Source organism: Epinephelus moara, chromosome 9 (genome assembly GCF_006386435.1).
Source record: "Epinephelus moara isolate mb chromosome 9, YSFRI_EMoa_1.0, whole genome shotgun sequence".
Lineage (NCBI taxonomy): Eukaryota > Metazoa > Chordata > Actinopteri > Perciformes > Serranidae > Epinephelus > Epinephelus moara.
This window is the reverse complement of record NC_065514.1, coordinates 19,423,535-19,445,057: the sequence shown is the minus strand read 5'-3', so window position 1 is coordinate 19,445,057 and position 21,523 is coordinate 19,423,535. Positions and strand designations below refer to the sequence as shown.

General features: G+C 40.1%; 2 protein-coding genes across 3 annotated transcripts; both read left to right on the top strand.

Annotated features, from left to right (window-relative positions):
• Window positions 1-367: 367 nt before the first annotated feature.
• Window positions 368-8,233, top strand: loxa (lysyl oxidase a). Its single transcript, XM_050052775.1, has 7 exons — window positions 368-1,262; window positions 1,700-1,808; window positions 2,272-2,403; window positions 5,050-5,206; window positions 7,209-7,304; window positions 7,478-7,593; window positions 7,682-8,233. The coding sequence occupies exons 1-7, from the start codon at window positions 611-613 to the stop codon at window positions 7,686-7,688; spliced, it is 1,269 nt and encodes a 422-aa protein (XP_049908732.1). The 5' UTR covers window positions 368-610; the 3' UTR covers window positions 7,689-8,233.
• A 1,022-nt stretch (window positions 8,234-9,255) lies between these two features.
• Window positions 9,256-21,523, top strand: snx24 (sorting nexin 24). Of its 2 annotated transcripts, XM_050052792.1 has the most exons (8): window positions 9,315-9,433; window positions 11,463-11,592; window positions 11,694-11,777; window positions 14,926-15,030; window positions 15,309-15,403; window positions 15,525-15,554; window positions 16,977-17,041; window positions 17,167-21,462. In XM_050052792.1, the coding sequence occupies exons 3-8, from the start codon at window positions 11,715-11,717 to the stop codon at window positions 17,235-17,237; spliced, it is 429 nt and encodes a 142-aa protein (XP_049908749.1). In that variant the 5' UTR covers window positions 9,315-9,433; window positions 11,463-11,592; window positions 11,694-11,714; the 3' UTR covers window positions 17,238-21,462. The 2 variants fall into 2 exon arrangements, with proteins under 2 accessions (XP_049908748.1, XP_049908749.1); XM_050052791.1 differs by lacking the exon at window positions 11,463-11,592 and having other exon boundaries at window positions 9,256-9,433; window positions 17,167-21,523.

Genomic DNA, 21,523 nt, shown 5'->3' with positions numbered 1-21,523 from the left:
AGTTCATCCAACAGTCAAGGAAAAAAGCTATTTATCATGACATTCTGTTGATCTGGCAAAGAAAGAAGAAATGAGGACAATATACAGTAGTTTCTAGGGAATTGGTTGTGGTATTCATGTGAAATTAATCCTGACTGAGAAGGAAGAAAGTCTGCATCTGTCTGTTTTTATCTGCTATGGTTTGAAAAGTGCATCTGTTTGTGAGGAGGAAAAAAACTTTCACTTCTTGTTAGTGACACACGTTAACTGGTAATAACCACTTCTCACTGGGCCAGACTGAGCAGTTATCAAACACACTTGGCTGGGCATGATCACACATCACGTATCCATCCAGTGGTTATATGAGCAGCAGCACCAGACTTGTATAACAGATTCAGAAACTCCAAATGCTGAACTCCTCCTCCTCATCATCTCACTGGGCGCATCTGCAGGCTGCAGGAGCAGAGCGATATGAGTTTACACGGATACATTTAAACTAAGCTTTTCCTCTCTGCTCACTGAATATCCCTCAAAAAGAGATGAGGGATTTTTGAATTAAAGGCGAGTAGCAACTCTGGCTCAGTTGAAATACTCGCTTTGTCACATTCAATCTAATTGAATTGAGATCACAATGGGATTACGCATATTTGGCACGCCACTTTACGCATATGCGTGCGTCTATTTTTTTGTTTTCATCCTGCAAGCTGCCCGGTCTCAAACCAATCCGGGGACTCAGCAAGGAGACAACCAAAGAGCGGCTCTCCGGCAGACGCTACAGTGGTCTCACAACGGCAAGGTCTTTAGCATATTGAGCCAGGGGTCGGAGTACCAGCCACCGAGGCGGAGGGGCGCACCTCAGGAGCAAGTGCAGGCGCGACCTGTCACCATCATTCGTGATGCGAGCGTGAGACAACCGGACACTCCGAGCCAGCCGGCGGCCCAGCAGCAGCAGCCTCCCCGGCCGGCATCCAACCCTCACAGCCCCCGCGGGCTCCCGCCTCCGCTCCAGAGGCTCCTGAGAGGGCAAGAGAACCGCCAGCATCCCCATGACCGCCCCGCTGAGCGCACGGAGACGCAGAGGAGAAGCAATGACACCGAGCAGAAACTCACTGTCAGCCCACCTCCGCCCCGGAGAGAAGACATGATGGTCGGTGATGACCCCTACGACCCCTACAAGTCCATCGACAGCGATAATCCGTATTACAATCATTATGACGTCTACGAGAGGCCGAGGTCGAGATCAAGATCGAGACCTGGATATGGAACAAGCTATCATCAGTACGGTAAGAGTGGAGAAAGTGTTCTCAAGACTACACTAATCAGATAGATATGACCCTTTAAGTGGAGTTGTTTCAACTCTGGGGGGACACACATATTTGGGTGAAAATTTTGAGCATTAAACACTTAATTTCCTGCATTCTGGTAACTTTTACGCACCAATTTATGGTGTTTAATTTGGTCAAAGTCCTCTGCTACTTTAATGTTCATGCTCTAAATAGTGAGGTGAGGACATGCCCCCCGTGCCCCCCCTGAAATATACACCTATGCTAAAATGCTTGCAGTGTGTCAGTCAGTCTGTTAATCAGTTAGTGTTGTCTCATTTTAATTTTCTGCATCTATTTGGCATCTGTTAAAGTATTAATTTGAGAATGACCCATATTCATTTACTGACCTGGTTCATGTACCACATATTTATTGTAATGCTGTGTTGTTGTTATAGGTCTGCCCGATCTCGTACCTGACCCCTACTATATTCAAGCCTCTGCTTATGCCCAGAGAGTCCCAATGTACAACCTGAGATGTGCTGCTGAGGAGAACTGTTTGTCAAGGTAGACTCACATCAGAACTTATCCACAGTGAAAGAGAGAAAAAAAAAGACGGGGTTTACATCCAAGTCTGAGTGTGATTCAGAGAGCTTTGAGCCATAACAACCACCTAAAGTGTTTGTGGGTGAGGGCTGCCCAGTGGAACCATGAGATGAGGTCAAATTAACCGAATCCTGCCACTGATGGTGGAGACGGGGTGGAGTGGACGTTTAATCATAGTTTGCCCCGAGGAGAGAAAGCCCGAATGGTAAACACATTATCGAAAACTAACCCAAACAACCACGTGCCTCCAAACTATTTTTCCAGCCTCCATATACACATAGACTGCCTTCACTCAGAGACAGAGAATCTGCTCCACTCAGGGATCGAGCAGGAAAAACAATCTTAGTGACGTAATTGTGTCCACATATAACCTGTGTCTTTTTTTCCTGCTAACTTATGCTCTTCTTTTTCTTCATGTCGGCAGCTCGGCTTATTCAGCCAGAGACTATGACACCCGTATGCTGCTGAGGTTTCCTCAGAGAGTCAAGAACCAGGGGACGGCGGACTTCCTCCCCAGCAGGCCACGTTACTCCTGGGAGTGGCACAGCTGTCATCAGTGAGTATAATGTCATGTCAGTGCTTTCCACCTCATCATCACACACAGAAAGAGAAAGTCTCTGAGACTTGTGGCTGCTCTCATGTGTCATTTGTTCTCACTGGCCAACATGCTGACATCAATTAGAGGCATTTACATGAGGAATTCATGCATGGAAACATAAACTAGATCTGGATCTACTTTGGAGAGAAGTGTCTGAATGAGATACAGATCAAAAACATCCAAATGTTACCTTACTCATGTGTTTTTAAAGGTCCAGTGTGTAGGATTTAGTAGCATCTAGTGGTGAGGTTGTAGAATATAAACCTCTCCCACATGCCGAGCGTGTAGGATGGGGAAAGGCAACCTGCGGCTACAGCTCTTTAGCCCTTCTCCAGTGGCTTTGACAAAAATATATGGAAATGAATCAGTTCAACATTTTAATTTTCATTTATCATTGTTGTAAGCCTAAAGTGATTCTTACATTCTTCAAATGTAAAAATGTGTAGTCTTTACACCAAATAAACAAACACTTGTAACATTTTGTAAACTAAAACATGTGTCGTACATCAATGGCCTGGCGCTTTAACCTCTCCATTTTGCCGAACCTCAATAGTGGAGGCTCGTGTTGAGTGTAGCTGGGCTAGCTATGGATTCCAAAAAGTCTCGCCATAGCTGCAAAGCTGAGGTACCAAATAATCATAAATTGTATAGTGGCCCAGTCTACCATGTGGTAAAACATATTAATGAATGCTCATTTAGACCTATCAATAATGTTTATAGGCTAAGTTAGATTGGCGGTTCAATCCCCGGCTCTTCCAGACTGCATTTCGAAGTATCCTTGAGGAATATACTGAACCCAAAATCGCTGTTCCTTCGGTGTGTGTGTGTTAAAACAAACTGAGTAGCAGGTGGCACCCTGCCTCAGCCACCAGTGCAAAAAAAAAAAAAAAAGCATCTTGAGTGGTCGGAAGACATTTACCATTTACCAGGTTGCCGACTGTGGTGTAGGAGAACCACAGTGGCCGACCTGAAAATGCAAATGGCCGTTTCATTTTTTCGTTCTGGGCTATTGTAAAACAACATGGTGGACTCCGTGGCAGAGGCAGTCCCCAGGAAGTGCACCAGACCTTGAAGCTAATTTGGCATAGTAGCCAAACTGTGTAACTACAACTTCCAGGTCCGTCACATGATGCCATTGGAACTTTTCTCTATAGACTTACATAGGGAAAGGGACGTTTGTAAATCAGTAGATAATTCTTTTTGAGCATCGTAACCCCCACGAGATGACTCGTTTCTCTATCGGGATTTGATTCATTCTGTCTGTAAACATTTTAAATGTTTAGAAGAGCTGCAAGATTTAATCATTTTATCCCTATTCAAGTAAGCAGAGCGCTAAACCGGAAGTAGCTAGTTAGCTACTCGGCTGGCGAATTCTCTTGGTTGCTTGCTGTATGGGCCCAGTGATGCAGGAGATCCGGGTAATTGTACACTTGAGAAGTGAAACTTTTTTGGCTTCATTCACTACTGAGCAGCTTCCATAGGAATGAACAGGGCCCTGCCTCCAACAGCTCATTCAAAGGTTAGAAAAACACGATTCTTATTTTCAGGTGTTTATGCACTAATGAAAGCATAGGTATGAATATCATATACCATTTCTCCCCCTAAATACCACACACTGGATCTTTAAGAGTTTAAATTGCAGATGGAATATTTTCTTCACACATTGTCACTCTGTAGTTGTTTTGTTCATCATTTACAAATATAAGCAACCACTTCTTTCCAGCAGTTTTCTTCACTACATCATTTGTCTTCTCCAGCCTGTAGTTGTGGTATGGCACCCCCTGTTGAACCACAGTTGTGTTACTTTTGGCTGTTTTATAGTTTTTGTTGGCTCTTTTATTGCGTTGCAGGGATTTGGGTATCAGGACTGACATCTTAAAATGAGTTTTAATTGCATCGTCAGGCTTTTAAAGATGTCATTTTCTACTTTTGCAAACTCGACATAAAGGCAGTGAAATGGGCTGTGACTGTGACTGAACTGTGTGTGACCTTTGCATTCAGTTAATTTATAGCTGCAAAGCCAGACATTGTAAAAGAAAGTTCTGTGATGGAGATAATGAGCCAAAAAGGAAAACCGCTGGTGTGGTTGTCCCTTTATTGAGCTCATGGAAAAGTGCCTAGTTTTCCTTGATTCCGCAGAAACTACCTCAGTCCATAGTTATGTTGTGAAACAACCAGTTCACTGTGCAAATCCTCAAGATGGAGCACACATGGCAGAGATCCAATAAACTGTTGATGTAGACTGTATAGAAATTTTGTCAGTGTTTTGAAAGTCGATTTATGTTAAAATCCAGACTGTTTTTCTCTCATTAAACAAACTAAGATAATGGAGTTACAGCAGAATCAGATCCACTGTTGCTCTACATGAACATGATGAATTAAATAAACACCTGTGATGTTTGCAGTCACAGCAACTTGTAGCCTGGAACTTGTCAACATTTAAAAATTAATCTGTAATTATGTAAATGTGGCTCAGGAGCAAAAATTGTTCCTGGTGAGTCTGAATGTGACAAACAGCACATGGTTGTTTTACTGATGTTGAACTCACTCAGTTCAGTTTATAAATGCCTGCAGCTGTTGAACACTGTTGCTGCTGCTCCACAGGCACTTCCACAGCATGGATGAGTTCAGCCACTACGAGCTGCTGGATGCCTCCACTCACCACTCGGTGGCCGAGGGCCACAAGGTCAGCTTCTGCCTGGAGGACACTTCCTGTGACTACGGCTACTACAGGCGATATGCCTGCACCTCACATACACAGGTCTCAAACATACCTACTTAAAATACAACTGTTGAAATGTTATTATTAACTTTAAAAGAGCTATAGTGGACATTCAGAGTGTTTCTCTGACTTAGAGTCTGGGCTGGGATTGTCTGCACACGGCTCTAAAGATTGATGATGCCTCTCCACTTCCTCCCAGTGTACGAAAATGTAGCCAAAATACCTCAGATGCGAGCGCTGCCATCTTGCACTTTCGGAGCCAGAGTCTGCACAGTAGAAAGCTGGAGCTGTAGTATCGAGTTTCTATACACCAGCGCCATTGATCACGAGCACACCAGTGACACGCACGGCTGTCAATCATGATGTCGAATTCCTTTTTATAGCATCAGATAACTTATTAAAACCAAACATATCAGAAAAAACACCTGGCCTGCCTTCAGTGACAGAAACCATCTTCTGGAAAAAAGTTCTTCGATGTGTATTTTGATTTTTTATTTCAGCTCATGTCCCATCCGATAACACTGAGGGGGCGAGTTTTACGATCTATACTGCAGTCAGCCACGAGGAGAGAATGAGAGGTTTTAACATCACTTTTGGGGAACTTTCATGCCGTCCATCTTTATATACAGTCACTGTTGTAAGGCAGCAATACACGTGCAGCTCCTGAGTCCAAGACAGATTTCCCTACGGGGACGTATCACATCATACAACAAAGTACAGAGAAGCGCGGATTACAACACACACAGAGGGAGCGTGACTTCATTCTTTTAACAGGACGTCATCACTCCAATATACCTTTAAATTGCAAATAGTAGTTTGCCGCTGTATTAATGCTCTGAATGTCATGTGGAGCTCCTTTAAAGCTGCTCTTATCAACAGCTAAAACCTCGGATAAACCAATTGTACACTTCCTGCTCAGCACCAAACGGCAGACAGACAACACCAGCGATTACCTTGTGGACACAGTGAAGAATATAGTAGCTAAGGAGACAGATATTTTCCTCAGGAGTTGGTGGAGACCAAATACAGAGCTAAAAGAGAGCGCATATTTTTATTATATTTATCATGTGGCCAGAGACATAACTCCAAATGAACAATAATGCTGCTTTGTGTCAGCTGGAAGTGTAAATAAGCAACTTTTTGCTAGCAAGACTGCCACATCAACTATATAAAGTTATCATACGTCAGTCTGCTGTTTACAGGTTGTTTTGGGCTGCCCCCAAGTGGCCAAAGGAAGGAAGCTCAACAGGCAATTAGCTGCTGTAAATAAATTTGATGCATGATGCACAGAAACATCGAAATAACACAGTGACATAACCCAAACGATGGCTCTGCTCTCGTCAACTGTCACGATAGTGGGATAGTGAGCCAGCATGCACAATACAAGGACCATTTCATTATTTATATGTGTGCTTTTCCTGTCGTGACATGTCAAATTGTCTTCAGTAAAAAAGATCTATTTGAATTATTGTGGTCAAGACATCAAGACATATAGCTATAACGATACTAAAAACTGCAGTGATACCCTGCTGCACATTCACACTTTAATGGTTTAGTGTTATTTGGGTTTAGATCAGATTAGAGGATAATGACTTCTAATGACTCGTTTCTCATTAAATGACTTGGTTGTAGGATTTTGCTTTATACATTCCTTAAAATGGAAAAGAGAGTAACTTAGAAAAACAAGCGCTCTATTCGTGAAGCAGCCGCCCATTAGAGAACAACTTCAGTATTTCCTTTTTGCACAAGCCAGTGGTGATTAAATGATTTCCTGTAAGATGATCCCACCTGCCTGGACGTCTGTGATCAGTTCTGCTGCACATGATTTATTTTTTCCATCCTGTTCTTTTCTTTATTTTGACTGGCTGATTTCTGTCTTTCTTCATCTCTGTTTGTCCCATTTTTTTTTTATCACAAGTGTTATATACTTACCCTTAGATATTAGACTGTACTACTTTGTTACAGATACTGCTCTGTATGTTAAAGGGAATTATTTGTTTGTTTATATAATGTGTTCATGTGGATGGTGTCCAATGTGCAGGGTCTGAGCCCAGGATGTTATGATACCTACAACGCAGACATCGACTGCCAGTGGATCGACATCACAGATGTGAAACCTGGAAACTATATCCTCAAGGTCTGTCCGAAAAACCAGATGACATTTATCTCCCTCGTGAGACACTAAACCCCTTTAAAGAATTGCACCTGGTGTGGAGTCACCTTGTATCCATGAGTGTATGTTGTTTATTTATCTTTGCTGCAATGTTATTGATTCTTATATATCAGCCACATATATTTTTGTCCTCACAGGTCAGTGTAAATCCACACTATCACGTCCCAGAGTCAGACTACAGCAACAACAACGTGCGCTGTGACGTTCGCTACACTGGCAACTACGCCTACGTGTCAGGATGTCACATGTCATCGTGAGTGTCATGTCTCAAGTGACAAATATCTCTGATATTTCTTGCTTCCTCCGTAAATCATCATGATGTTTTTATTCTCTTTTTTCAGGTATTAAGAGATAACGGTCATTCACAGCAGCTCACTGGAGATGCTCTGTAAATGACAATGCAGAGGACTGCATACAAAAGCATATAAACCACCATGAAATAAATGTTAGACGTTCATTTTATTATTTAAAATACTCCCAATTTAGAAAGAAAAAGACAAGAAAGAACAAAAAAAGACTCATCTGACGTCATAGTGCCAGATAATGTTGAATTCTTCTTTGCTTGTGTTGTAAAGCAGCTTTCCTCCTTTCTGATAAATATATTCTTATCTCATCTTTTCTTACGAGCATTTTTCATTTCTGACTTTTTTCTATTGCGTTGTACTGTATGCTTGCCTTTAATACCACTTGTAAGATAGTTAAAGAATAAAATCCTTGAAATTTAGAAGCTTAGAATACCAAGTTACAAAGGATAACAATTCAATATCGATTATATCACGATTTTAAAATGAACCAGCTGTAAAGGAAAATGTATTTGTTATATTTATATGCAATGAAAGAAACTCTTTTTACTTCAAAGTTTTTGTTGAAACTGAGTTGAATAAAACTTTGTGAAAGTGTATCACCTTTTTAGACTGAGCCGTTTGAAGTGACTTCCCCATCTTGCCTTTGTTTCTGACCTTTATAAAACACACTCTGAGAATCACAAATAGACAAACATGGTGTAAAAGAAAGGTAAACACAAAAGGTTGAACGTAGGGCTGCAAACTAATGATTTTCTTTACAGTTTTGGATTTTTTTCATGAATCCATTAATTGTTTGGTCGATAAAATGTTATAATGATAAAGTGTTTTAATTCTACATACTTGATTTTATTTTATTTTATTTTATTTTATTTTATTTTATTTTGGGGAAGGAATGACCTGATTCCTGTAAAAAGTATACATAATATTCCAAAGATACATGCTGATTTTTAAAGATTATTCCATAAATAAGTACTGCAGTGATTTCATAGACTATTTTGTTTAAATTAAGTCATTGAACTTGTGAAGAGAACAGAGACAGAAATATTCTGATCAATGGTGTGATCCTTTGTTAGAGTAAAAATAATAATAATAATAGAGAGGCAGCGGGCATATGACTGACTGGTGACATGAACAGTGTCATTAAACGTAACATTATAAAATAAAAAAAAGGACCTTTTGAAATAAAAATGAAATGATATTCAGCTTCAACAAAAATATTTTATTATGAAGGAATGATGATGTAGTATTTTGTTATAGTTAATAAGTGGAATATTTTATATTTTTTAAATTATTGTGTGCTTATATTTTACACATTTAATTAATTAAATTAATTATTTTCTGATTTATTTTGTTATTCAATATTCAACACTTTAGTGCTGAATGCTCCATGATTTGGAGAATTATTATAAATATTATTATTATTAATAATAATGTAGTAGTAGAAGTAATATTATTATTATTATATAATTGATTAATATTTATTCATTTATTTTTATTTATGTTTTATTATTACCTGGTGACGTGCAGCACACTCCGGTCCAGCAGGGGGCGCCACTGAGTCTTTGTCCGTGTTGTTTAAATCCAGTGATTTTCATCAGGCTGTTGGGAGAAACTGGAGTCCACCACCACCAGCAGCAGTGTGTGTGTCTATGAGAGAGTGTGTGTGAGCCTCAGGACCAGATATTACTGACTAACCTGTGTGTTTGTCACGTTAACATGCATCACCCGGTCCGAGTGTCGATCCCGTCGTTTCGGTCAGAAAACAACTCGATCGAGAAAGGATACACGGTAAGCTGCTCCATAATAACCTCCGTGTGTCGGTGTGTGTCAGTATGTGTGTACCTGCGTGTGTCGTCTGCTCTGCTGCTGTCATCAGTTTCTCATTTTAACTCCCCTATCATTTTTGAAGCCTTAAAATTATAAAGTATCTTCCGTTTAACATCAAACTGCGTTAGTGTCGCTGTTAAATTAATGTTTGTTGGTTCAGATGATTCACAGCACTGAATTCACCCTGTGTTTACACACTGGAAACACCTCACTGATCAAAACTACTTATTAAAAACAATTTAAAGAGTAAAACATGTTACACATGAGTCTAATCAGAGCCACAGGGTGAACCAGCCCACACAGGATCCTCAGCTGTCTGACAGAAATAGACTTGGATTTAAATGAAGCTGTCTGACATCAGACACCTAATATCAAGTGTTAATGAAGCCTTTAAACTCATTTTACCTCCATAAATTCACCATAAAGGAGCACACTAGATGTTTATAGTTTTAGTGAGGCAAAAAAATAAGACCGTTCACAATCAGAGCAGCACAAGCTGAGATATATTGACTTTACTTCTTAGTGTAAGTCAGCCTCCACACACACATGGGAGTTTACACTGCACACAGCCTGTAGGTTAGGCTCCAAAACTCCAGGTTTCAGTGCAAACTTTCTGTCAATTACAAATCTTATACAACCTCTTTTTCCCCTATATTTAAAGCACATATGTTGCATATATTGTGTATAATTATTACTCTTACTTCTACTTATGTATATATTGTGTTGCACATTGTAGCATCATACACATAGTTTTATATTTCTAACTTTTCATACTAGTTTTATACATTTTAATGTGGCATGAGGCTCATATTTTTTATATTTTTACACACTTTACATACTCAGCACATTAAACATATTCTATATTTTTTAAATATTTTACATACTAGTGTTAACATTGTAGCATACATACTTAATACTTTATACCTCTTATTTCTGCTTCTACATGAAAGCGACTGTAACGTATCACAATTTCCACCCAGGGATCAATTAAGTGTTTCTGATTCTGGTTAGATGTCATATAGATAGATGAGGCCAGTATTGACTCTAATACCGACCTAGTGTATCGGACTAGTGCATCCTTAACTTTTAGCGTCCCTGAGAGGTCAAACTGTCCAGTATTTGACAAGAAGAAAGCAACAAACACCAGGTTACCTTGTTCTGACCTCCAGGTGTGGAACCAGTGTTTTATATTAGAGTGTATTATGACTTCGTGGCAGCAGTTTGGAGAAGGTCCTGTCCTGTTTCAACATGACAGTGCCCCCCATGCACAAAACCAGCTCCATAAAGAACTTGGCGTCTGCTACAGAGTCGCCTTAAACTAGATTATATCATAAGCATGGGAGATTGTAAAAACAAGATTAAGGACAGTTTGACCCCTGAATGAACACGTCTGCTCACTGAATGCTGGTTATTCAGTAATGAAGCTGTAAATTGTTTGTTTGTACTAAGTGCGTTGCTCGTTTCTTGCATGTTCAAATTTTTTTACTCTATTTGTCCATGTGAAAGTCTTCATGCTGCTGTCTTGGCCAGGACTCCTTTGCAAAAGAGATTCTGAATCTAAATGGGAACATTCCTGGTAAAATAAAGGATCACATATGGGTTTAATGTATGAATATATATATTTTTACAGTGATAAACCACTGGGATTTTTATAGCATTATGAAAACAGTGAATATATTTGATGTCATCAGTGTCTTTTGGACATTTTTCACCTTTTTTGCAGTTTCTTTCCACATTGATGAAAACGTTTTATTGCTGAGTTGTTCCAGAATTTGTCAATAACGCTGGCTCTTGGGCGATGCAGTATGCGTTAATGTTGCCAGGACAGAATTGCAGTAACCATTGCCGTCATTCAAGAGCGAATTTCCTCATTTACCTAACATTGGCGAGAAGAGCGTTGTTTTACGGAAGAATCCAGCTGAGTGACGGAAGTAGAAGTCTGTTTAGGGATGTTAACCGTAATCCTGACAGATCACTTTTTTTTTTACAGCAGCCAGATGTTTCCTCTTGGTAACCAGCTGACACAGGCTGTAACTGACAGCTCTGCAGTCAGCTGGTCAGTCCGTTACACGTCATGCACGGATGCACTGGGAGGGGCCGTTGTTGGCTGATGGGCTGTGGTGATAAATCATGTTTTCCTCAACTGACTCTCAACAACAGAAGTCACCCTTTTTGCAAAGAGTAGTACCAACATTTTCCTTCTTTCCTTTCTGTCTTTCAGGTCTTCAGAATTGACGTGCTGATGAATGGCAGACAACATTCTGTTGAGAAACGTTACAGTGAATTCCACGCTTTGCATAAAATGGTGAGCTCCAGTGAATCCCCAGAGTGCAGACAAAGTCCTCCTTATCATGAGTCCAGATTTAATGTTCAAGTCCTTAACCTTAGCATTTAATAAGTGAAAACCTTATGATATTACAGGGTTCCCACAGTCATTAAAAAACCTGGAAAAGCCATGGAATTTCACATTCATTTTTTCCAGGCCTGGAAAAGTCATGAAATTAGTAAAAACCTTTAAACGTTTTGGTAAACTCCTGGAATTTTGTTGTGTATAATGAAATTGTTACAGTAATCTACTATACTGTAACATAACAGCACATTTATTTCCATGTCATTTCACTGATATCTAAGATGCAACAGAGTTTCAGTGTCTTTGCTGTACTGCATAAAGTGCAAATGATTACTTTATTAAGGACACAGAGAACGGTCCATAGCATACCACAAAAAAAACATTAGTCTATGTACAAAAATACTATATATATCTATAAAAAGACAAGAAATACCCAACACTACATTATATAAGTTCTTAAAAATGGACAAAATTCAATAAACTGCACCCACAAACAAGCTGGAGAGCCAGTCTAGTGCTCAGCTCAGGGTTGGACAAGGCCTGGATGATATGATACTATTCTCTGAGACAGAGAGCCTGCACATATATCGCTAAATAAGATTTCACATTATAACAGGGCAAGTAGGCACACCAACATTTACAAACATGCGGCTGGCTCTACACCACCGTGGAAGTTTAAGAAGTAGTCTCATGCCATCGTTATAGGCCACATTAAGTCTTTGCATATTGCTCTTGCTACAGGAGCGCCACAGGGCGGTATGCAGCGGGGTACAAAATACTCTAAAAAGAGCGATCTTCACATTAACTGAATACATGCTGAATTTGCGAGCAAGCATATTAGCTTGTGCATACAACTTGTGACACTCTGTGGATATCTTTATCACCAGATAAATCATAGACAATATAATGGCCGAGATATTTAATCTCATGACACACTTTAAGAACAATACCAGATAAAAAGGATTCAGGAAATGCTCGTGTTCTGTCTTCTTTACTTATAACAATCATAATGTTGCTCTGATTGGCATCATATTTGATGCTATGCACTATATGGGCAGAAGATTACCAAGTCGTCTGCATACATGAGATGATTATCAATTGCTCAGACTACTAAAAATGTATTGACAACCATTTAAATAATTGGTTATCATTTTAAGTAAATTATCAAACAAAAATTGTCAGGCATTTGTAGGTTACAGTTTGTTCAGTATGAGCTTTTCTCATATTATTAATAACTAAATCAAATTTGTTTTGTCTGTTGCTCTGTCAGATGATCACTATCCTTACTTCTGCAGTCAAACAATACCTGCGTTTGATCGTTTTTGTACACAGATCTAGAAATAAAGTCTATTTGTATGGTTTTGCGTGCAGCAAATCACAGCCAGTGTTCTTAGATTTTATGTGACATGTGATTGGCGCTCTACTGCAACAGGTACAACTGAGTCTGGAGTGTGGTGAAGTCAAGCGTAGTGTCTTTTCAGTGTGCCAAGATGCCACCAAAACAAAATGGCGTCTGCTGGCATTTTACACAGCTGAATGCTTCCATTCACATAATGGGCATCAAATGAAGAAGAAGAAAAAAGGAACCAAATGAAGCACTGTTTTGACATCAGTATCACTTTAAGGGTACTGGTTTTGTAATTTTTTTAAATGATACCCAGCCCTAAAGATGACACGTTGTGCTCTATCTTCCACCTTCAGTGTCTGAGATTTTACAAAGTAAACCATTAATTCAGTGATCACAAAAGTAGGTACAACATAATTTATGTAGCCCATTTCAAAGACATAACATTGGCTTTATTTACTAGTGCAACATCCAGAAGTGTGTACTGTAAGCATGCTCAGGAAATCACTACAGCAGATAAATAAATGATTAATGTTCTCTGGTGGTGAACCACATTCACCATACCATTTTGTTTGAGGTTATTTACAGATGAATCCCTCTTCCTGTTCTGCTCAGTAGTCGAGCAGACTTGCAGTGGAGCTTTGCTTTTCACACCTTTATACACTGAAAACACTTTGACATGTCACAGTATTAAATGCACAGACAGTTGCTCACTAAATGATTAAATGATTGATGGCAGAGTTCCATTTAGCTGCTTCATTTTCAGGGTCCTAATATCGTGCATGCTGCCTCACTGCTATGACTTACATTATGACAAAGTCAAAATGTCTGCAGCCTGTGAAAACTGCCAATTATGGTGAACACATGGTGGGTTATCACTGATGTCAGTAGGAGTGTAGTATGTGTTTAGTGCTAATTAGGAAACGTGGGCATGTTAGCATTTAGCTCTAAGCACCACTCTGCCTACAGCTTCCAGGCCCCCAGGAATGCCGCTCAGCCCTCCCTCCAATTGTTCCCAGTGGCCACTTGCAGTATTGCAGCAAAAAATCCCCTGTGGCCCAGAAAGCATTTTCCCACAACATTGTAAAACTGTGGACAGGACATCTCAGACTGCAGACTGTCAATTATGACTCTTTCTATTATGAATTTTTGACTTTCTTCAAGCTGAGAAAAGCGTTTTTAAAATCTGTGACGTCACTACAATGTAAAGTCTTTGAGCCAAGCGGGAACCTGCGTTCTGAACCAACGAGCGTAACACTACTATTAGGCGCCATCTCGGCATCTGGTATGTAGGTATTATGACAGATCTATGACAGCTTCATAGAGCTGCTAGATGGCTTTTGACCAGGGATACTCAACTTGCTTTGCTCTGGGGGCCGCCTTTGCAAAATTACAGGACTCTAGCAGCCAGTCGCAGCAGCTCCACACAGGTCAGGTGTACGTAGGGACGTTTCTAGGATTTGAGGACATTCAGGGATGAACCCATGCCTCTGTTCGGGTGTCCAGGGCTTCCTTCATGGCACTTTTTTTTATGTTTTTTGATGCTTTTTATAGACTTTGGCGCCTTAAATACTTCAAAACTACAAAAAAATCCCACTGTGAATCAATTCATTTTCATCATGAATTAGACAATGTTCTGGGGCCAACCAGCACCCTATCACAAGGCAGATTTGGCCCTCTGGCTTTAAGTTGAGTATGACTGCTGTAGACTCTTGTTTGTCCTGTATTTTTTAATATGATGTTTTCAAATCCCTCCAGCTAAAGAAGAGCATAAAGCCACCTGAGATCCCCTCCAAACATGTTAGAAACTGGGTTCCCAAAGTCCTGGAGCAGAGGAGACATGGTCTGGAGCTCTACCTGCAGGTACTTCGACACACTGCCACTTCACCTACTGTTTGCTGAAAATAAAGAACAAAAAGTTCCTTTATGCAGATGAAGTCAGAATCATGAACGCAGCTTTTCTTTTACCAAATCCAGATTGTGTCTAGCGCAGAGTAAACACACAGAGATACAGTACAGATGTAGGGAGATTAAACAAAGCCAGAATATCACCAGAGAGTTCATGCAGGTCACTCCAGTTGTGTACCGCCGCCACTTCATGTGCACATTGCAATTTGCTTTTGTTTTGTCTGTTTTGCCAGACTATAATTATGGAAAATGGAGTTCTCCCAAAGATATTCCTGGATTTCCTGAATATCCGCCATTTTCCTTCAGTGCCAAAAACAGAAAGCTGTGGGTGAGTTGAATCTATGAAATGAAAGACCAGGATTGTGGCAGTTTTTAAAAAATCTGTGCGAGAGGATGCTGCCAGGCCTGTGGACGACTATGTGGCTTAACTTTCATTCTTTTTCTTTAAGGTCATTTGATACAGAATCAGAGGAATCAAGGTGAGTCTACCACATAAAATGCTTCAGTAAATACCCCACTTGTGAATATTGAAGCTTTTACATGTTATACATACAAAAGACAGTTGCTAACAAGTGGCTAAATGAGACAACAAAGGTTGTCCGCAGGCCCACCCACAGAGATCCAAAAGGTCCAATAAATGGGTCGGTCCTTTAGATCAGTGGTTTTCAAACTTTTTGTGCCCAAGACACACCAGAGGGAAGCCAAAATCTCAGGCAGACCTGTATTTATATCTGTGCACAATAGCTTCTACAACATGTTTTATAACTCTTGTTACGACTTAAGACAATGAAAATAAGAAAAAATAAGCTTTCATGATACTGTCTACTGACAGTTTTTTTTCTTTTCATGGTAGGTCGTCTTCACTGGTGCTTTGTTGTAATTTGCTCCGTACAATAAAGCGATCCATTGTCCCACTCACGGCTTTCTCCTCTTAGTTGTTATCATCCCTCACACTGGCTGCCAATCAGGGCTTTGAATGTGTCATACTCTACAATTCCTATGCGTAAACGGCGACTGCTACTACTCCGCCTTTACAGCCTCGTTGTGTTTCTACTTGCGCTCTTGCAAACTATTCTGACTCAAACTGTCCAACTCATAGATTTATTAGTTTATAGTATTTTCCAGTTGTAGTCAAGTTGGAAGTTTAGTGGTGGAGATGCTGAAGTCCTTTGAGTCATTTGTTTATAGCTTAATGTTAGCTTTTTACTTCTGGCGATTGCATTAATGCTACAAAAATCACTGAAGCGGTGTTAATTTGTGAAGATTATCTCACTGAACAAAACTCATAAACTTTTGTTTGCCTCTGAGCTTATTTTCTGCAATAATCCAAAATCCAATGGAAAAACCCCACTGGATTTTGGAGAAAGCAACCAGGGCGACATTAACTTCTAGGTTCGCCCACAAAATAATGTTATCGCTCCACCACTTTATACTGCTTTTGTGAGTCACGTTTAATTCAGGCTAGTGTGCGAGAACTTTGTCATTGACACAGATGATAATGGGTTGCCAGATCTGGTAGAATTTATCTTCACACCCTCTCAGTAAGAATTTAATTCTTTACCAGATGCAGGTACTGCGTTACATCTTTCATAAGAGCAGAGAAGGTTGGAGCTTGTTCGCTTCCAGTTTAGTAGTATCAGTCTCTGTGCTAGAAGGGTTACAGATGTTTTATGTTATATTGAAAGGTGGCTAGCACAAGATCAGATCATTTGACTCCAGAGGATTTTAGAGTTTTGCACCATTTTTAACTGGTGAAATCTTTGTTAGTCACTATTTGCTCTGCACTTGAACTTTACTCGGCATGTCAGTGACTCCACCTACGTTTCTTCATCCTGTTAATTCATATGCAGCATGTAACCGCCCACAGACCCTCTGACTTCTCCTTTTTGGGCTTTTCTCAGTAAACTTTCCCATCAGCCGGTCTTGCTGTTTCTGAGAGACCCCTACCTGCTGCCGTCTGCTCACGGTGAGTGAGCTGCCTATGCCTAATATCATTTTATCCCTGTGCTTAATCATTACAGATATTAATTATTTATGGTAAATAAACTATAAAACTATTGTATACAACTTTCTTTTCTTCTTTCCTTTCAGATTCATTCTCAAACGTTGTGATCGAAGGTGTGGTACATGGAGTTTTCTACCCAGATCTTCAACCAAGGTAGAGCTGCTGACACGGATCTGAGGGCACGTCATTGCAAAAAGATGCTCCGTGTTTTCACACCATTTTTCGGTGTGCGTCAGGAGGGACATGACATGTTTAGATACACTGAGCCTCCTTTACATTCTCCAAAGCATAAAACAAAAATCCATACATTTCTTTTCTTCTTTCAATAAATCACTGGTACTTCATTTAAAACCCTTACACCCACTAACGTCTGCACCATCACTATCGGTTGTTTTTTTAAATAATCAAAACTGATTTCAGTGGATTTGAATCCTAACAAAATCATTTTAGGAAGCAACTTCTGTCAGCTATAAAATATAACTATATGTGAAACAGTTTGGCAGGTTAACATAGATGTTTTTAGGCATTAGAATCAAAATAATGAATGACTATAAAGATTTTTTTTTTTCAGATTACAGCAAATAACTGCAGAGAAAGCAATGAATGAAATCACAGGATCCACTGGAAGTAGAGATAAGAGGCAGATCAAAGTAGGGGAAGTGCTCTTTTTTGAGGGCTTTTACTAAGTAAATACCAGAAGTTGAAACCCTGGGGAACCAGAGAGGAAATGCTGATGCCAGCTGGACTGAAGGTTAATTTACCAGACACAGAGGAGGCCTGTAAAGGACAGCACAGGGCTGGAGTGTGGAGCTGGAGCCTGGCCTGCACACAGGGAGGTGCCACTCCCTTTGTAGCACCAGCGCTGTGGTTTTTGAATTTGCTCTGATCTGCCAAATGGAGCCGTGCGAGGGAGTGCAGTGGGTCAGCGTGGAGCAATTTCGAGTGTGTTTGTGCATTCTCGGGGAGCTGACGGCTGTGTGCCACATGCAAGGGTGGAAATGATTTGAGTTGTTATGTGGATCTTTTACTGAGCATCAGATGTTTGAAGAGGAGTGCTGCAGTGTTTGCTACTGAGCTCTGTGGGGCTTCTGGAAGAGCCGTTTGGTTAGGTGTTGAGCTTCAGGTTTTGGGCACGAAGCCATTTTGAAATGTAACCATGACAGACAGAAATATGTGGCACAACCTGTGAGTTAGGAATGACATGTTAAAGGAATACTTCACCCCCCAAATGATCGCTTGTATATCAGTTACTCACTCTGTGTTACATCGACTTTGTGAATAAAACACTGTTTTTCTGGCATGCCTCCGGTTAGTGAAAAATCTAAAAACTGAGAAAATTCTTCATAAATTGAAGTTGTAAGGGACCACGTTTTAAAACAGCGAACTCTCACACAACTCATGCAGAATAATCCAAGTCTCATCTATCCAGTCGTATGCTCAGTACGTCCCAAACAGACAGCCCTTTCCAATGGGGAGCTGAACTTAAAGTGAACCTTATCTATGCTCTCTTAAAAGCCAGACTCCATTGACAAAAACACTAATTTTGCCTCGCTGAACACAGGAGCTGCTGGTCTACCGCTGCCTCTATCAGTTAGTTTGTGTTATTGTGTGACTTTAGTGAATCCAAACTAATCTTTTAAAACACCAAAGTCACACAGTAACACAAACTAACTGCTTGAGGCAGTGTTAGAAATACTGTATTTATAGAGTTTAAATTTTACTGCTTGTTAAATGTGGACCCTAATGACTTTATTTCATCAAGAATTTTCTCCATTTTTGGATTCTACATTCTCCGCAGGCATGTAAGGAAAAAGGTTGTCCTCACAAATTCAATGTAATACATGGTGAGTGATTGATATACAGATCGTCATTCTGCAGGTGGAGTATGCCTTTAAGTTTGAGGTGGGTGTTAGTGGAGTTGTGGAAAATGGATGTTGACAGAGCAATTAAAAGAACACTCCACTGATTTAACATTGCACTCCTATTGCTGTGTCAGACTCGCAACAATTAAAACTAGGGATATTATCTTTTTTATTCAAAGTATTCATTGTCCTTAGCTCGTGCCTACATTACCCACAATGCGTTTGGTTGTAGATTCAGGTGTGTTTTGCTAACATGGCTTGAGCCTGAGATGAGGAGCTGCAGAAGTCTGGTGAGCTGCTTCTTCATAGCTCCACACCACCAGATTTTTTTGAGACGTGTAGTCTTCAGCCCTTACTTACGCTGACTCAAGTGACATCACTTGAGGCAATTTGTCTGATTTGGTGCCGCTCACTCTGAAGCCAGTGCAACTACGCATTTGTAGTAATATTCCCCAAGATCTGTAAACAGACTCTGGTGTGTAAAGTCAGTGAAAGTCCCCAGAGAGGATTAGAGAGACCTCAAGGACACTTCTCCATTTCTGATTTATGCCTCCTTGCTTCCTTCACTTGCATTTCAGAAGACATTTAACAAAAGATCACAGAGTTCATTGATTGCCACCAGTGAATGCAAAATCTGACATTTGAAATAGTTCCAGCTTGTGCAAAAATTATGTTAACTGAAGGAAAAATATCTATCATAATCATTAAATTAAAGCAGAAATCTTAGTATTGACAAGAACTGACACAGTCCTGTTCCTATTATACTGTCCCAAAAACTACAGACTCTGCTCACACACACACACACACACACACGTTGGTAACTGTAGATCTACATATCGTTTTTCACATGAAGATGAGAATCATGTTAGATTTGCGTATATGAGTAGGAACTAAAGGCTTTAGATATAATTTTCTAAAGGCCAGTGTCTAACACTAACACCAGTCCTGTTAAGTTTATGTTCATGAATTTACACATTATATAAAAGGCCAGTTTTCACTTGTGGTGATTAGAGACGTAGTCACCCATCATAAAGGGATGCAAAGTGTTTTGTTTTACAGAGCATTTTTAAAATGAGAGACGGTGATTTAAAGGACTTAGAACCAGTACAACACTGTGCAATATGAACTGAAACAGACTGTCTTTATGTTGGTCCTTTGTTAGGTGCAAACCATCTCCTGTTGTGAACACTTGAAATGACGTGTAGCTTTTGTGAAACATTATGTTGCATGTCAGACTTTAGGCAGTAACCGATGACGCTCGTCATTGTTTTCATTGTTGACACTTTCTATGTGACTGGACCTCCACTACAGCACAGTGACAACTACATATTTATACTAAATCAAATGAATCCTGAACATTTAACCTCAACTAAACAGATCATGAATTTATGTTTTAACAAAGTGAATCATTTCCTAGAGATCCATCTTGTAGATTTATATGTATTTATATTGTGTACTGTTTGTGCCATAGACTGTATGTAAAGATGGACGTGTCTCCACTTCCTCCCACTGTACAAAAATGAAAAAGTATCCCAGATATGGGTGCTGCCATCTTCGTCATTTGGAGCCAGAGGTTACACAATAACAAACTAGTTCCCGCTCATGCACCCAACCAACTGAACCACACGCAGCACCACTGATCATTAGCATACTGAGGTGTCAGCCACCAGGGGGCGATCAACATGTTTTGGCTTCATTTTTTTCGGGTCGTGAGTAAATGGTGACCCAGGTCACTAGGAAAGCAGCTCAGCCTTGCAGCAAATTTTTCCTAGTGGCCACTCATGTTATTGGATAAAAGAAATCCCCTGTGGCCCCTAAAGCATTTCCCCAGACCACCTTTATAAGAGACATCCATAAAACTTGACAGGACACCTCAGACTGCAAACTTCAATTATGACTCTCTCTATTCTGAATTTTTGAGCCATTGCGGTTTCATATTTGTGAAACATTCCTCAAGCTGAAAAAAGCTATTTAAAAATCTGTTTTGTCATCACAGTGTAAAGTCTATGAGCCAAGCAGGAACTTGTGGGCAGGGCCAGGGGGAGAAACACTACTGCGCATTTTCAGTGGGCCACATACCGCTGAAGTAAACCAGGAAACTAGAAAGCTTTTTTGATGTATGCGCAAGGCGACTAACTCCTTTAAAAATAGGCGCCATCTTGGCGTCCAATATCTAGTTATTATGAAAATCCATGTGTAACACTAGATGTGCAAAACTCGCACATGCGGCCTCTTGTCTCACTGTTTTAGGGTGTTCTAACACTATGGTTCAGTTTAGGTTAGCTTGAGGTACAAAAAACAAGTTGTTTATGGACAGAATGGTTTGAAGCACGTAACATGAACCCCAGTGGTGGTTTTCACAAATCTGGGGTTAGAACCTCAATGACAACCTTTTGGGAAGCGGTAATGTCGTCCATCTTTGTACACAGTCATTGGTTTGTGCTCTAACTTTGTGAAAAGTGTCATTTATGTGCCATAATGTCGACCTACAGTGAACACTGGAATTCTACTGTAGCACTTTAAGATGGGCAATATGTAAAATACTGACACCAATAAAATTCATTATTTCCACAAACTTCAT

Excerpts from the sequence above, each read along its gene's own strand:
- snx24 (XM_050052791.1), top strand. The coding sequence starts at position 9,362 with ATGCATCACCCGGTCCGAGTGTCGATCCCGTCGTTTCGGTCAGAAAAC. Across the intron at positions 15,031-15,308 it reads GTCTGGAGCTCTACCTGCAG|ACTATAATTATGGAAAATGG; the intron begins GTACTTCGACAC and ends CTGTTTTGCCAG. Across the intron at positions 15,555-16,976 it reads ACAGAATCAGAGGAATCAAG|TAAACTTTCCCATCAGCCGG; the intron begins GTGAGTCTACCA and ends GGCTTTTCTCAG.
- loxa (XM_050052775.1), top strand. The coding sequence starts at position 611 with ATGGGATTACGCATATTTGGCACGCCACTTTACGCATATGCGTGCGTC. Across the intron at positions 1,809-2,271 it reads GAGGAGAACTGTTTGTCAAG|CTCGGCTTATTCAGCCAGAG; the intron begins GTAGACTCACAT and ends TCATGTCGGCAG. Across the intron at positions 2,404-5,049 it reads GAGTGGCACAGCTGTCATCA|GCACTTCCACAGCATGGATG; the intron begins GTGAGTATAATG and ends GCTGCTCCACAG.